We start from the raw sequence: 17,416 nt of genomic DNA, 5'->3' as shown, positions 1-17,416 counted from the left end.
GAACCAAACAAGAGGTTTAAACATCAGTCTCACAGGGAACCTGGTGGTTTCTAATAAACTTCCCACCTTCAGGCAAAACTCAATTCTGCATTTTGTCAGGTGCCAAAAACTTACACTGGAGAAAAGACAGCCTCTTTAACAAATGGTGCTGGGAAAATAAGAAGTCCATATGTAAAGCGATTGGAAATAGATGCCTAGCTGGCTGCAGTGGTGTGTGCCTGTAATCCCAGTGGCTCGGGAGGCTGAGGCAGGAGGATTGCAAGTTTGAGATCAGCCTCCCAACTTACAGGGGCCATAGCAATTGTGCAAGACCCTGTCTCAAAATAAAAAGCAAAAACAGCTGGGATGTAGTTCAGTGGTTAAGCGCCCCTGGGTTCAATCCCCAATACCAAAAGAAAATAGATCCCCATCTCTCACCCTGCACAAAAGTCAATTCGAAGTGGATCAAAGATCTTGGAATAAGACCAGAAACTTTGCAACTGCTAGAAGAGAGCACAGGGAAATGCTCCAACCCATTGGCCCAGGCAGTGATTTCCTGAGTAGGACACTATAGCTCAGGAAATAATGCCAAGAATCAATAAATGGGATGGCGTCGAACCAAGAAGCTTTTGCACAGCAAACAGCTAAGAGCGTGAAGAAAGAACCTATACAATGGGAGAAAATGTTTACCAGCTACTTTTCTAACAGAGGATTATTATCTAGAATATATAAAGAACTTAAAACTCAACATCAAAAAGTAAAAATCCATTCAACAGACAAATGAACTAAACACACTTCTCAGAAGAAAGATGCATGGCTAAGAATTATATGAAAAAAATGAAAGTTGCTCAATATCTCAAGGCACCAGGCAAGTGCAAATCAAACATTCACTGAGATTCGGTCTCTCTCCAGTAGAATGGCAATCATCGATGACACAAATAATTATAAACACTAGTGAGGATGGGAGTGGAGGGGCTACATGCTGTTGGTGGGAATGTAAATTAGCACATCCACTGTGGAAATCAGTATGGAGGTTTCTCAGAAGACTAGGAACAGAAACACCATATGATCCAGTTACTTATCCAGAAGAATTAAAGTCCACATACTATAGTGATACACGTATATCCATGTTTATAGCAGCAGAGTTCACAATAGCAAGCTGTGGAACCAGCCTAGGTGTCTGTCAAAAGATGAACAGAAAAAGAAAACGTGGTATATTTACACAAGGGAATTTTATTCAGCCACAAGGAAGAAGGAAACTATGCTGTTTGCAGGAAAATGAATAGAATTGGAGAACGTCATGTTAAGTGAAATAAGCCAGACTCAGAGAGACAAGGGTCATAATATGTTTTCTCTCTTGTCTGGATGCTAGAAAGGAGAAAGCGGACAAAAGGGGATCTCATGAAAACAGAAGAGAGACCACTAGGGTAGAGGAAGGGGCCAGGGAGGGGGGGGACAAAGGGAGACACTGGGGGATAAACTGGTCGAAGTATGTTGTATGCACATACAAAACGCCACAATGAAACCCACTGTTTTTCATATGCGCCAATAAAAAAAAACAAAACATTTTCTCTCCCAAGGATTCATGGCCCAATTGTTTGCAAAGAAACTTGAACCAGACCATGGTGTGTTCTGAGGGTTTTCTCAGGAGAGGACTCCCACAGACACATGGGCAGGAGCAGGCAGAGCTCAAGTTTCAGCAGGACCTTCCCTGTGGGAGAAAGTCCAGCCAGTGCTCCAGCTCTGCACCCCTGCATCCCCATGAGCTGGAGAACCTGGGAGCACTTTTCGTGGTGCTTTCCTGCAATCCCCCTGCAAGGCCCTCAGACACAGCAAAGGAAGGCCAGCCACACAACACAGAGGCTGCAGCCTGGCTTGTTTTGCCAAAAAGCAGGAGCAAGCCTGCAGAGGCAGCTTCCTCAGACACATCCCAAGCTCAAGATTATGTTAAACCACCACTGCTTCCAGAAAACAATCTAGAACAACAAACTTACAGACTTGCTCTAGGGATGTTTCCTGAAACTGGCAACAATGTCACTTGTGCACTAGTGTGTCAGTGGGTTGAGAAAAAAGAACACTGATCTTGAAACCAGAGAAACGTATTCAATGATTTGGATCAGTGGCCCTGACAGGCTGTGTGGCTTTGAGGGAAACACATACCCTCTTCCAGGTCTTAGGTCCCTCATTTGTAAAATGAGGCGGCAGAAGATCCTGAAGGCCCTTCTGGGTCTGACATTTCACGACTGTGAATGCCTAAGCCAGGCATGGTATGGCTCCTGTTTCCAAGGCCAGCATCCTTGCTACCCAGCATCAGGAGCCAGAGGCTCATCTGCCCAGACATCCTTCCTACATGGCCCAGAAAGGCAGTCTGGCCCAGGGCTGAGACCTCAAGCCCAGGGTTGACACTCCCACCCTTTCCAGATTCTGTCTGCCAGCTCTGGCCATGTGCATTTAAACACCAGCTGCTTGGTCACTTGCCAGAAAGGGTCTCTTCCTCAAGGACTGTGCTGTGGCATCCAGCAGGCGGGCAGGGCCAGGCAGCTCTCCATGCTGCCCCTCCCTCTAGAAGCTTGGGATAGGCTGGCAGCTCCAAACTTCATGGCCAGACAGTCAAGGCAGTCTGTCCCGGGAGATGCGCTCAGCACTTGTTTCCCAAGTGGTATGCCCGCTCACCCACGCGGGCACTTCCTCGCTCCTGCTAATGTTAGCATTCAGCCTTCTGCAGCCACTCTTGGCAAGAGGCTAACCCCAAAGCAAGACTGCATTCACTGCAAGTGCCAGACGGTTTGACCTTGCATCCAATACAATATTGCAACACTGAGTCCACCCTTGTCGGAGGTGGCCGCAGGATGGGAGGGCATTAGAGGGCCCTAGCACATTCCAAAGAAACCAGAGCCAACTATGTGAACTTCAGCAAGTTCCAGTTAGCCACTGGGTAAAAACACAAGTCCTTACCACGCATCTACCTTGATAATAGTATTAAGATCCAAATGGTGATGATAATGATAGTAATGATAAAACAATAAGCCCTGGTGTTTAAGTGCTTACCGCAGGCCTACAGGCAGGCTGATAGGCTTTTCACATGTTATTTTTATACAATCTCCTTAGTAATTCTAAGGGGTGGACCCTAGTGTTATATTTTTCACTTGAGGAAACTGAGACTTTGAGTAGCTGAGGAACTTGCTTGAGGTTGAAGAGTCTAATAGCAGACCGGAAGTTAGACTCAGCCTTCTGCCTCCAAAGTCCTGTCTGACCACATTTTCTAGGACAGGAACCTTCAAACACACCTGATAGCTGGCTGCATTCAATTATTCAACGGACACTTATAGCATCATGCAGAGTATCAGGTGCTGGGTAACCAAGAGCCATGCCCTGGGAGTCTAATGTTCCCCAAGAAAGAAGAGCATAGCTTATCTTCCTGGCCAGAGGCTGAAATGACTCTACATCCAAATGACCACAAACCCTTCTAGGCCAAGAACTTAGACCTTGATGCCCTTCCGGATCCTGTGTTGGAGGTGCGAGGTCCAGGCAGGTGAAGGTGTGCTGTGCTTTAAAGAAGGCACAGAGGAGTAGACTGGCACCCCAAACGCCCGACTTCTCAGGCTGAGCCCTGGGTGTAGAGTCGGCAGCCTTGTGGTCACTCCACCACATCACATCGACATGCCTGCCCCTGACCGTGCACCCCAGAGCTCTTCCTGGTGGAGGAGCCAGTGCCCCATGCTGCCGAGTGCCATCCCGGCCCTTCCCCCACAGGTGAGACCCCAGCTTCCCTTCTGAGCACCTGCCTGCGAGCACATTCACTGGGTGACTGCTGATCCGCTGTGTGGATGGAGCTGCCTGGAAATTCCCCCCGCTCAGAGCCTCGTCCATGGAGTGCACAGTCACAGTCAAGGCGTGCTATCTTGCCTCATCTACTCCCATTTCCACTCTCCTTCACCCCCGGACACATCAGCCCATTCACCTGCCGAGGCTTGGTACAGTCCTGTGCCTCCCCCAACAGAGTGGGAGCAAGGCTTGAACCTCGGCCTGCAGCCTGATCTCAAGCCCGGGCCCTCCTCCCCCAGATCTCCCCACTCACCAGGGGCAGCTTCAGGGCCCTGCTCTCCTCCTGCCACGGTGGCTCAGCACTGGGCCGAGCCTCTGCATCCTGGGATCCTCTCGGCCCATCCTCCCACTCCGTGAGGCCTGGATGTGTCCTTCCCCTGAGGTTTTTATTGCCTAACCTCTTGGTGCCAGCCTTGCAGAAGGAAAGGGCACTAAGGGTATCGGTAATCAGGCCTGTTGCAGGGCCTTCTCTGGAAACAGAAACCCTTCCACAGTCTCTGTCGGAATCACAGGCTGCTAAAATATTTAACATTGCAGACAACTTAAGAGGCATTAAGAAAGAAGAAAGGAAAGTCGGGCCCAGGTGCTGTGAGCTGGGGCCTGTTGACACTGCATGCTAAGCCTCTTTCTCACCCTGCCGGTTTCTTAGGACAAGAATAGTACAGAGACGTCAACCGGAAGACGGCAACTCTGTTCAACTTGGCTCCCTCCCAGGAACCCTAGTGGGTGGGGCTGCTGGGGGGAGTGCAGGTAGGTAGGGGTCCCCAGCTGCTGCAAGCCAGCTGACCTTGCAACACCATCTGCTCAGGGACAGGCCATTCTGCAGGCCTGGGAGTGAGGCCACTGGCAAAAGCAGGCTGCCGGTGGGCCAGGAGTGCGCCTCCTTGGCCCAGTGCCAAGGTGGTGCCTCCTGCAGGTCCTTATTGCTGCACAGTTGTGTCATGAACACACCTCAGACTCCACCCTCTAAGGAGACAATCAGCTGGGGGCTGGGGTGTGGCTCCGTGGTAAAGGGCTTTCCCGGCATGCAGGAGGCCCTGGGTTCCATCCCCAGCACCACAAAGACTCCACCACCTGATTTTCCCAGGCACAGGGCCAGGAAGCTGAGGGGGAGGGAATCGAATGCTCTGTGAGCACCAAGAAGGTGCCTAGGAAACTTCTAGGGCTTCACACACAGAACCTATGCAGTAGGTGAGGGTCACTCTCCTCTGCTCTCCTCCAGCCCCATGCGGCTAATTCAGTTTCAATTTTAGCTTGTTTAGTTAAAACCATACGAGATCAGCCATTCAGTTCCCCAGCACCAGCCTCACTTCAAGTGCTCAATTGCCATAGGAGGCTAGCGGCCATTATATTGGACAGAGGAGATACAGAACATGTCCATGGCTGTAGGAAGCTTTCGCGGACGGTGTTGTTTCCAAGAACAACCTCCCCAAGGGTCCACCCAGCGGGCAGGTAGATGATCAGTGTTCTAAACATGGCCTTGAGGTCCAAGGAGCTTTCCACAAGAGAGGGTCCAGTCCTGGCTCTTACTCTTTGTTAGCTCTCTGACCATGGGACCTGTTGGACCCTCCATTTTCTCAACTGCAAAAAAGGGGACACAAACAGAACATCCCTAAGGGTTGAGGTGTTGCTGGATATAAAAGCAACAGGGAGAACTAAGTGAAAGGGAACTTTTACCAAGTCCTTGTGCTAGGTGCTCTTAATAAAATGGCTCACTTAATCCTAAACACATTGTACAGGAAAGATTGGGACCCATTTTACAGGAGAGTCAACAGGTTCAGAGAGGGCAATAGCAGCTCCCAGATCACAGAGCTAGAACCTGAGTTGGAACTTTTTTGGGGAGAGAGTACTGGGGATTAAAACTCAGAGGCCTTTCACCACCGAAGCATCCCCAGCCCTATTTTGTATTTTATTTAGAGACAGGGTCTCACCGAGTTGCTAAGCGCCTCACTATTGCTGAGGCTGGATTTGAACTTGTGATCATCCTGCCTCTCCTGAGCAGCTGGGATTACAGGCATGTGCTACCGTGCCTGGCTCTGAGTTGGAACTTGAGCTCTGCCAACACCCAGTCTTGTGTTTGTCCTGCTCTAGTCCCGAGTGGGGCCGTCTCCTTGAAAGCCTAGAAGCACAGTTGGGGTGGCTGGGGTTGGCAGTGGGCTCAGTGTGGACACGCAGGGAAAGCACGATGTCAACTGCCAGGGGCCAGAGTCCTGTTCTAACTCTGCAGTCAGTCAGTTCCCTAGTCCTCCCTATCTGAAGCCTGTTTCCTCCTCCATAAAATAAGAATGCCCCCAACTTTCTTTCTAGCTCTACCCAGGAGAGTGTCCAAGGTCCACTTCTCAAACATTACTCCTGGAACAAGCCCCAAACCATGTCTGATGCTGTCGCTCCTACCGGTGACCCTAATGACAGGCTGCAGGAAGGACAGCTGGGTCAGTTTGGACACAAGCAATTTGGAAAATCATCACCTTGCCCTAAAACTGGTCCTGGATTTCCCAGGAGCAGCTCTTTGCTCCCCTGGGCCCAGGTGCACTGTAACAGGGGCCCCAGGGCAGAGGAGCTGGAGAACCAAGGGGGTGGCTACCCTCTCCCAGCCACCTGCAGAGAATCTGGCCCCTGCGTCCGAGGAGATGGGCACCTTCTGTGTAGGTACCTCATAAACGGACTTTCCAAGGAGACTTGGCACTTGCCCAGATGCCAGATCTACCTCTCGGGAAATTCACTTTAATTATAAAACACAAAAGCTTCAGGACTTAAAGGCTGCATGTCAAAGGGCCCTTTGGTTTTATATAGGATGGTTCACAATGATTGAAGTTGTGCGCAGTTACGCAAATCTACCTTGTTTGCCGTCTTTTGAATCTGTGATCTCATTCCATGCAGGAGCTCCTTGTGGGCCAAGCTGGGTAAGCGAAGGAACCCCACTGGACAGACAGCCACCAAGGCACAAAGATGCAGATTGGCTGGAGACCAACCTGGGGCTCCCTACTTCTGTAGGGACAGTAACAATGACCATCTTTCTCATGTTCTGACTGTACACCAGGCACTTTCCTGAGGCTTTGGAAACACTGTTGTATCATCAACATCACCACCAGGGAGGTGGCTGAAATGCAGGGGAATCCGTCTTCCTCAACAGCCCCCCAGAGGGGAAGAAGGTTGCTACAAGATCAGACCCAGGGACCGAGGTCTGCTGTCCTGGCTGTAGCTGAGGGAACGATGTTGGAAGAGACTTTTTTCCTTTTGCTTAATTTACACAGTTGTAGTCATCCTCTAGTCTTATTCTTAAACTTGAAAACATGGTGTCACAGCTGGTAATTTTAGGAGTGACGAGAGAAGGAAGAAACAGAGACCAAGTGGGAAGGTGGCGTGGGAGGACGGGAGAGGAGTGGTTCCCGTGTGGCTTTCAGGTTCTGCCAGCGCTTCCTCGGCAAGAGGCCAACCATCCCTCTCTGTTCTTTCCTCAACTCTTCAACCCAGCCGCCCTTTGTGATTCAGCCTAGATCTGAACAAAGACGCTAGGCAATCTGGGAACAATTTAATTCTCTTAAAATGCACTAATAATTGAACACAATACCTTTCTCCAAGTGGGGAAAAAAACCCTTTAAATAAATGCTCAGCAAACATAGCAGGGTGGTATCTAAGATCGATCCAGAACCACATGTGAACATGAGTGATGTACAACCAAGATGCCAAATTCTAACCGACCCTTCTACCCCACATAGAAGGTGGTCTATAAAGGTGAGACCAGTTCAAGCACTTTCAACGAGGCCGTCTCTGGGTCCCAGACTCCTCCACGGGGAGGACCACATGATGTACAGACAGGCACGCACCCTGAGCCATCTGTCCATCTTTACCTACTTGTGAGGCAGTGGCTGCTAGGACTTAAAGCCACAGGCTACCCCTGGCACATCACCAGCAGTACCCACTGCAGTATCTAAGTTGGCAAGTAAAGCAGGAAACATCTTGACGCTGCCTGTGCATATGATACTGGGTTACCCAGCATCCTGTCACCAAGACAGCCAAAGAGACCTCTAGGTGCAGAATTTGACATGGGCTATAGGTTCTACTCAAGTCGGCAGGATCTTCAAAAATTCAATAGGAGGGAGTCACCTGGTATCAAATAAGAGGGTAGAAATTTGGGGCGTGATTTGCTTTGCCCCTCTCCTAGTGACTTAAAACATAATTTCAATGGCGAAAAAACAATTAAGAGGGCACACAAAGAAAGACACACAATGTATCACAATAAAAGCAATCTCAAAAATTTTTAACTTGCAGATTATTGTGGGCTACACTGTAGGAGAGTGTAGCCAAATATCTTCCAAAGCAAGATATTTCAGCAGGCAAAGAATTCTATGCAAGAAAGGAAAAATAGCCAACTTGTGCTCCTCAGTCTCAGGAGGATTGACTGATCTCCCAGAAACAGTTCCACACCGGAGATGTGGTCACTCAACTCTCTGAACTAGGAAGATGACGACAGGGAACCTAACACCACTGAGCACCAGAAACTGCCAGTGTAACATGTTAACCAATGATCTCTCTCAACTTCCTGGCAATCTGAGGAGGCAGGTACTGGTGCTGTTGTCCCCATTCTATGGGCGAATGAAGTGAGGTTGGGTGTGTAGCTAGTAAAGCAGAGCTGGGTTAGGAATTCAGGGCCCTGGCCTTGAACTTCCTCCTCACTGCAGCACCTGGCAATGTCCACAGAAGCCTGACCATCTAGCCTCCCACGGACTGCTGCTGGATTTGACCTTCAAGTGCAACACCTCTGCTCCTAGCCTTTGCATCTTCTGGCCTTGGCAGGACCTTTTCTTTTCTTTTTTTAATTTATTTTTTAGTTTTAGGTGGACACAATATCTTTATTTTTAAGTGGTGCTGAGGATTGAACCCAATGCCTCACGCATGTCAGGCAAGCGCCCTAAAACTGAGCCGCAACCCCAGTCCTAGTAGGACCTTTTCTGAGACCTGCTCAGTCAACACTCACAACTCTTTTGTGGTAAGAAAGAATACTGAGTCTCCTCCTCAAGGAAAAGAAACATTCTCGCCATTTGTGTTAAACCTGCAGGAATCAGCCCCCTGGGCAGACAGGGATCTTGTGGGGTCCTGTGGGACGATATGGCCTCCTGGATCAATTGCCAAAGCCCTTAGGTCTCTATAGGTAGAGTATCCAAGAGAGGAGCCACTAGCCACCTTTGGCTGTGGAGTGCTAGGAATGGGGTCAGTCCAAATCCAGATGTGCTATGAGTATAACACATGGTACAGCACTTGCCTAGCACATGTGAGGCCTGAGTTCAATCCTTAGCACCACATAAAAATAAAAAAAGGTGTTGTGTCCATCTACAACATATATATTTAAAAAAATAAGATTGCAGCTTATTGCCTTAATAATTTTTACATTAATTTTATGTTGACATGGTAATATTTTTTGCATACTAGGTTCAATAAAATATGTTGAAGTTAATGCTCCCAGTTTCTGATTAGGTTTTCTAGTGTGGCTGCTATAATATTCAAGGGTACCTCTGTGACTGTCACATTCCTATTGGACAGAGCTGGTCTGTGCATTTCTAGAGAACTTCAGCTGCCTCCTAAGGATAAGAGGGGATCCCACTGCCTATTTGCTCAGGGTTTACCTCCCCTGTCACTGCATCTGGCAGATGAGAGGGAAAGAATAATCACAATTCTTTCCAGAAGGCCTCAACCAATAAGGGACAGAGAAGAGGCCTCTCCCTGAAGAGCCGCAAGCACGGGGAAGCCTGAACTTCTACCTCACTTGGGTCTCCACAGACCAGAGAAAAGCAAGTCCCGGAGCCAAATAATCTACAGAGAATGCAAGTTATGTCTGCAAAGGCCATATATGTAATTTTTAAAAATTGAGGGAGCCACATTAAAAACAAAAAAGAAGTGAATTTAATTTCAAAAATACATTTTAACCCAGTACATGATATAATCAGTATAAAAATGATCAATAATGATTTTTTTATATTCTTTTCTTCATACTAAGTCTTCAATATCTGGGGTGTATTTTGTGCTCACTCCTCACACATCCCCGCTCACACTTGGCCAGCGCCTGCCATATTGGACCCCATGGCTCCGGGGAAAAGTCTCAACAGGAGCAGAGTGAACAGAACCACTGCAGGAGCCTAAGACTCATGGCTAGGGGCTCAGGACCAGCCTTGCAACCTAGCCACCGAGAAATGTCTGTACAGAGTTTGATGACAGAGGGAAAAAATGACTCTGTAAACAGTTAAGCTAAAAAAAAAAAATGGGTGAAGTGACATTAAGACACTGAAACAGTAATCGTCAGGTGGTACTATGATGGTGGAGTTCTCTCTTTCCTTACAAATAGGCCAGAAATTTTACGTCTAATGCACACTGAGATGTGATAATTTTTTTAAAGTGATAAAAACAATGAGCCATGAAATATTTATTGGGCTGCTCTATCTCTGGCTAATTCTCCAAGAGGGAGATAAAGTGTGTACCTCTTTAAACCCACAGGCACTGATGGAGTCCCTTGTTGGGCGGAGGAGAGGCTTCCCTAGCTAGTCCAACATCCTTCCTGTGCCTTCACTGGGAATGTAAGGCACATACCAGCAAGGGCTGCAGGAAATTTTTCACTGGTCAGCAGCAGAAACAGGCGTCAAATGCAGCTTAGCCTGCATCTGTTTGGGCGGCACAGGCCTCCACACTGGCCCAGAGTCCTGAGTGTCACTATTGTGGGCAGCAGAGGCAGCTGGGAATTGGAGGAAGCGCTCAGACTTGAAAAACAGGTGACCATGCATTCTTTCTGCATGTGCAAAATATGAATCAAAACATTTATAAAATGCCTGCAGCTGTTGGTGGAGACATAGGTACTAATTTAGACTCCGACCCTACCGCACATGTTTACAAATGTGCACATGCGCGCACGCACAACACACACACACACACACACACACACACACACACGACAGCCCGAGATCTTGGGATACTGCAGAGCTTTTCCGGAGTGTGCGTGTCCACATGTTTCCTTACCCCCAAAGGATGAAACTTAAGCAGCAGCTCCGGCAGAATTACAGGTAACATTTCACTTAGGAAAGAACAGGCAGTCCCCTGAAAGTGTGAGGATCTGGCCGTCACACACATCTGAAACCCGTGCTCCTAATCTCAAGATCTCTGGGCAACATAGGCTGCTGTTGATGAGCCACACCTGCTTCAGAGATTAAACCAGTGCTGACCCATTTGCCTCAAAAGGCAATAAGCTAGATTAATGGGTGCCTGTGGCTGAGAGCACGAGGGGTTGAGGTATGATGTGCAGGTGGTGCAGAACATGTTCTGAAATTGATCGTAGCCATGGTTGCACAGCTCTAAGTACACTAAAAGTTACTGAATCCAGCTCTAAGTACACTAAAAGTTACTGAATCGTACACCGTATATTCTTTCTTTCTTTCTCTTTCTCTTTTGCAGTGCTGGAGATGGAATCCAGAGCCTCGTGCATGCTAGACAAGCACTCCACCATGGAGCTGCATCCCCAGCCTCATTTGTACACTTTAAATGAGTGGATTCTATGGTATGTGGCTAGTATCTCAATAAAGTCATTCTGATTTTTAAAGGTATTGAGCACAAATATGAAAGGGACTCGGCTCATCTCACAACAGTGGCGCTTTGAGTCATCTCAGCACCACTTCACCTGCCTGCAGGAGGGGGCTGGCTCTCTGCCTCTCTTGTGTAGGACTCGTGTATAAAGACTACCCTCTCTAGTGAAACTCCCAGTGTTTCTGGGGCTGAGGAAGGTGCCGGTGAACTTCACTGACCTTTCTGGTCCTCCCACACAGCTGGTCTCATCTGAAGGGAATCTCGGAGCATCCTTCTCAGGAACCGTAGGTAAGGTAGCTGGGCCAGGCCCCGGGCTCTTTCTGGGACAATGAAAGGGAGCAATAGATAAGATAATGTTGATGGTAAGAGAGACATCAATCTCCTAGTCATTTTTGAAAAACATATTTCCCAATGAAAGCTTTAAGTGGCTACTACACCAAAATCCTTCGGGCAGGGTGGGGTGTGAGGGAAACAAAGGTCATACAACTAATGGCTTAGAAATGCTTCCAAATCATCTAAGCCCCCTCTAAACATATCTAGACTCAAAAGCAGATAGATCTGCATCTCCAGAAAAACGTACGACTGATTTCAACCCACACCCACCCAAGCACTGCCAGCCAGTGAACGCATGACGCTTTGGCAGCGGTTTAAGTTAATAGAAAAGCAGCGAGGCATGTAAAACAGACAGTCCTCACTCCTCCAACCATCGCTCACATATTGCAGAATCTCAGTACATCCAGAGAGGGCAAGCGGTATATCAGCCATTAGATATGTAAAACTTAGTCTTTGGGAAAACCACCCATCTATTGGGTTGACTTTTTAAAAATCAGGCTGAGTTTCACCCTTGAAGCTGAACCCACAAGAATTTAATTGAAGTACCTGTCAGCGTGTTGCTCTTCCGGAGCCAGGTGTTGCAGCTTTGAGTCTCCAGTGTCATCAGGCTCTGGGGGTGAAACACGCACCTCCCCATTCCCAGCTGGAGTAGGGAGCTCAGGTCCCAGCTGCTCCTTGGCCGGCTGGTGCCCACTTGGGCTGTCCCCTCGCAGGGCAGCTGTGTCCTCCATCGCCTGATGGCTCCCTGGCAGCACCGAGTCCTGAGCTACGCCGGCGATCATCCTTGCAGCACCTGTTTCTGGCAGGTCACCAGCTGTGTGTGCCCATGCCTGGGCTGTGCTCGACGTGATGTCACCCTTCACTTCCCCAGCAGCTCCTGCCTTCTCGCTGGGCTCCTGGGGAGTGTCCAGCACTTCTCTAGCCAGTGGTTCAGGGATGCTCAGGTGGCCAGGGGCGTTTTGCATTTCCAGGATGCTGGCATCAGCTTCAGGCTTCCTTTCACCCCCAAGCAGGTCACTATTAGCCTCGGGCTCAATTAAAACATCCCCACGGGGAGGAGAGGATTCTAGAGCACAGGTAGATTCTGGCACATCACCTGCACCCACCGTGTGAGCCAAGTCCTGGGTACCATCTTTTCCAGGGTGACTGTCGGAGACCAGTGTTCCCTGGCACTGTTTTCCAGAAAGAATTCTGTCACCTTGAACGGAGGCCTCTTCTCCAAGGCTCTGGGGAGCCACCTGGAAGTCAGCAGCTCTCTCTAAAGATGTCCCCTGAGCAGCCACTGGTGAGGAAAGGCCTGAAGCTAGTTCCTGCCCACCCCTCGCCTGCTGTGAGTGAACCTCGGCTCCCAGGTCTGGCCTCTCGCTTCTCCTTGCTACGAGTGGTACACCAGTCACCTCCTCCTCAACACTGGCATCTGACTCACCTGGCAGCTTGTCTGGAGCTGTATCCTGGGAAACCAGATGGGAAATCTTAGCCTCCACAGCCAACTCTGGCTTCTTCTCCACCCAGAGTCCAGCAGGAGGTGCAGGGAGAGTGGTAGCAGCCATTCCTTGAGTTCCATCTAGAAGCTTCTCTGGGCTTAGTAGCGTGGTGAGGTCCTTGCCCACCATACTCCTCCCAGCTCCTGCCTTTTCACTTGGTGCATTCTGGGGCTGGTCAGCAGTCAGGGCTCCAAGCACTGATTGCTCAAAGATTCTGGTGATGTGCTCCCTGAAATCATGGAGCCCTACAATGGGGCTAGGCTGCTTGGAGCTTGCTTCCGTACCACCTGGTGCACCTCTCCTTAGATCTGGAGGCGTCTCTACCACCCTGTCCCTGCTGCCCTCTGTCTGTCTTGCTGCATCACCCACCATGCTGTCCTCGCTGCCAGAGCAGGCTGGAATCTCACAGGGCCTGGCTTCTGGAGCTGTGGCCACTTTGTCCTCCTCTGTCATCTGCTTACTCTTGGCCAGAAGAGGCATCCTGTCCAGGTAGGGCATGGAGTCCCCAGGTTCCTCAGTGGTTCCAGCTTTGGGGCTTCCAGAGCTGGCAGGCACAGCAGAGCCCTTCCCACCTGCAGCTCCTGGTTGCAAGAGGAGGCTGGCCGGCAGCTTCGCAGAGGCAGCCTTTTCCAGCAGGGACTCCTCCATGGGACAGGGACTTTCACTGGGAGCTGTGGGGCCCTCGGAGGAAACAGCTCTCAGACCACTGTCTTCTGCTCCTTTCCCTGCGGCTCCATTGATATGCAGGTAAGGGGTGTCAGGAGCAGTGTCTTTCCCAGCCGGCAGGGGCCTCTCTGGGTCAGGGCCAGCCTGATGTGCAGAAATGCCCTCCGTGCCTCTGGGTATCCCATCTAGCTCTCCAGCCCGTGGCAAGGCATCCTGGCAGCTGGGCATGAGCTGCTCAGTCTCGCAGGACTCGCCAGGGACGGAGGTAGAAGGTCCTTTCCTGGAGGTGGGGCAGTGCTCAGTCTGAGCAAAGGTGTCACCTGGAGCGGTTTGTGGCTCCTCTGGAGTTTGCTGCGTCCCTGGGCCTCCTTCACCGGCACTCTCACCAGCTGCAGCAGCCCCCCCTTCACCACCCTGCTCCCCAGCCAGCGGGAACTTCTCAAGAAGCTTATGGGTCTCTGTAACTGTGGTGGCCGAGGTGGCAGGGCACTCCATTTCTTGCTGTAGGGCCGGCCCTGGTTGCTGCCTCTCTTCCTGGGCTTGATCACATGTCTGTCTCTCTGGAGCATCCTGGGTGGGTGTGACTCTGGGGCTGGCCAGTGCTGGGGCTGCCAGACCATGAGCTGTATCCAGGAGGGCCACTGAGTCAGGTGGATGAGGCGGGGCCCCCACTGTGTCTCTACTTGCCATCTCTGCCTCGCACAGGCCCGAGGGTGGGGGCTGTGCGTCAGCTACCCCCGCGTCCCAGCAACATGCCCCTTCACGCAGGCTGCCTGCTTCCACAGCATCACCCAGCTCCTGTTGGGACTTGTTTGGCCCCTGCCCAGCACAGCAGCTTCCCTCCCCGCCCAAGCTCCCTGCAACAGAAGAGTCTTTTAAAGTGTCTCCTGCGTTAAGCAAGACCCCTGAAAGATGGCCACGGCTGCCTGCTCCCTCTTGCCCATTCTCCCCTAATGCAGGCAACTTCTGTTCTGTTGGAGTTGGCAATTCTGACTCTTCCGATGGAGAACTCTCTAGAACCAAACTTGGAGCGTCACACAGACTGTCTTTGGGAAGCACACTTTGAAGTTCTGATCCAGATGCCTGCTCCTGTCCTTCATAACTGGGCAAGCACACGTCCTCCCAAGGCTCCGTGGGTACGTGGGCTGGGGAAGGACCTGCACCCTGGTTCTTCACACCTGGGTTGCCTGGATAAGCCTCTTTCCCATTTGCAGGAGGTTGAGTCATCTCCCTGAGCTTATCAATGATGGGTGCCCCCGTGTCTGACTGTGATGGCACGAGGCCGTTCTCAGAAGACAGTGGGGGCCTCTCGGATGCAGCTTCTCTTGTCCCACTGTCCTCTGGGCGGGACGGGTTTCCCTGAAAATCTGGCTTCAGACCGAGCATCGTATCCACTGCTGGGGTCTCCTCACAGGGAGTGTTTGGCACATCAGCATGAACTTCCTGTCCATCTACATTGTGCCCTGGCCCAGAGGATTGGCCTGGGGATGTCAGCAAGTTCTCCCCATCACAGCTGCGGGGCCTCTGTGGGGACAGGTGGCCTGCTGTCTTTTTTTCCAATGTGTTCTCTACCTCTTGGGCTTTGGATACAACCTCTGCAGCAGGAGTCGACAGGAAATCTGATTTCTCTGATTCTAAAGCAGGAAGAGACTCCATTCTTCCCAATCCCCACGTGTCCTGAAGGGTATCAGGGCATCTGGACTGCAACCCCGGAACAACATCCTCAGTTTCATCTGGTGCTGGGGGCAGGACCGGCTTCTCCTCAGGGAAGAGCAGTGAGGTGGCTGCAGTGGTCACATTGGCACCAGCCGTCGCCGGCCACGCTACCTGCATTGACTGAGGGTTGGGACCGTCTATGTGTCCAGCACTGTTCTTCCTGGGTGGCTGTGCTGAGTCTAAGCTGGGAAGGATTCTGCTTTGTTCTTTGCCACTTTGTTTCGAAACCTCATCTTTGTCCCCCTCAGTATTGGGCTTGCCACCAAGAGCCTGCGACTCCTCTGCCCTCAGGTTTCCAGGATCTGTACCACCAGGTGGCTCTGGGGTGGCATCCTGGCTCCTGGGGTTGTCTCCAGCTGATCTGATCTCTTCTGTAGCCACAGCAGGACCCTCATCATCCTCGAGGGCCTTGGCTCCATCCTTCGGCCCCTCTGACCTTCCAATACTTTCACTCGAAGTCCCAGGAGGAGGAGGGGGCAGCGGCATCCCTAGTGTGACCCCCTGGCTTTGCTCCCTGTTCCAGGACTCTGCTCTCTCCTGAGGTGACGGGGCAGGAAACTCCCCAGTGCTCCCTTTTGGGTGCTCTCTCTGTCTCTCAAGATCTGATGCCCCCCCCTCCAATCCTCCCAACCCTGTATTCACCAGCTCTTTGGCTGCTTCTGCAGAAACTGGTTTCTCCGCCTGGGAAATCGTCTCCCTGGCCAACCGGCTGGATCCTCCTTCGGCAACAGGGATCTGAGCATCTGTAGGTGCCATGGGGCTTGAATCTGGACACGTTTCCCCAGTCGGAGGGAGTGGAGAGGGCTGGGCACTCACCAGCAAACCCCCAGCTGGCTGGCCACCTGCAGCCACACTGATGACTTGATGGGGTTCAGCCCTTTCTGTTCCTAACTGTGAGTGACCCTGAGCGTCACTGGTGTCCGGAGGCTTCTTGCAGGAACCGCTGATTGCTGCAGCCAGAGCAGGACTGTGCAGGTCCCTGGGCAGCTGTGTGTGGGTCAGAGGTGGTCCCATTTGCTGCCAGCGGCTTTCCTGGGAGGCAGAATTTGCCCCAGCTTCATAGGCGGGGCCTGAATCGCTGGGAGGCGGGTCGCAGGCCCCAAGGATTTCCAAGCTGCCGGCTGAATGCGGAGGCGTCACCTCCACTCCGCCTGGATATTGTGGTTCCCTGGTCTCAGGTACTGGGGGCCACTCCTCCAGGCCATCTGAGCTCTCCTTGCCCAGCTGGACTGCCGCTGGGGCCTTGGTGGCCACCTGTACAGAAGCTGGTCCTTGCCCGGACTCTGCAGGGGGACCTGCAGCCTCTTCCTCTCGGGCCTCGAAGCCACCAGAGTGGGCCCCCTCTGCACACGGCAGCTCCCTCCTCGGCCCTGCGGGCTGTGCTGGCTGGATTCCCGTCAGCTGGCCGATGTGGCTGGAGGAAGAGGAGTCCTGTGCCTCTTCCCTCGGCTCCTCCTCACATCCAGTACTGGGGAGGATGGCAATTCCGCTGTGATGAGTAGAGCTGTCCCCCTCAGGGGTAAATGCCGCCATGACATCTCCCGGGGCACTTGGGGATGTTTCTGGTGCGGCTGTGGGGCTTGCCAAACAAGCCTCTGGGGGGCACTCGGTGAAGGGCATGGAGGTCCTGGGCCACTCCTGCTCCCGGGGCGGCGATAGGCCAGGCAGCGAAGAACCTCCCGGCCCCCTGGCTTCCTGTGGGGTCTTCCTTGGCTCCGTCACCTCTGGGGACAGGAAGGTCGGATCCCGGCTGGCAGCACTCTCAGAAGTGGAGGGGGGGCTGCCGAGCCCAGCGCTGCCAACAGTGAAAACACTCAATGTGTCATTGGTTCTCAAGGGTGCCAAGG

At 51.6% G+C, this 17,416-nt stretch overlaps 1 protein-coding gene across 17 annotated transcripts in view; it reads right to left on the bottom strand.

Annotated features, from left to right (window-relative positions):
• Tacc2 (transforming acidic coiled-coil containing protein 2) overlaps positions 1-17,416 on the bottom strand; it is a 186,110-nt gene that overhangs the window by 111,495 nt on the left and 57,199 nt on the right. For 15 of the 17 annotated variants that reach the window (XM_026384264.2, XM_026384270.2, XM_026384267.2 and 12 more), the window contains 2 exons: positions 12,250-17,364; positions 11,589-11,690 (listed from right to left, as the gene is read on the bottom strand). The exons of 1 other annotated variant lie outside the window; for it this stretch is intronic. In XM_026384264.2, coding sequence (XP_026240049.2) covers positions 11,589-11,690; positions 12,250-17,364 — 5,217 coding nt within the window. The remainder of the gene's footprint in view (positions 1-11,588; positions 11,691-12,249; positions 17,365-17,416) is intronic. One more of the 17 variants, XM_026384278.2, reaches the window with a different exon arrangement.

The sequence above is a fragment of the Urocitellus parryii genome, chromosome 5 (assembly GCF_045843805.1).
Source record: "Urocitellus parryii isolate mUroPar1 chromosome 5, mUroPar1.hap1, whole genome shotgun sequence".
Classification (NCBI taxonomy): domain Eukaryota; kingdom Metazoa; phylum Chordata; class Mammalia; order Rodentia; family Sciuridae; genus Urocitellus; species Urocitellus parryii.
The sequence above is the reverse complement of the archived record's forward strand: the minus strand, read 5'-3'. Positions and strand labels throughout refer to the sequence as shown.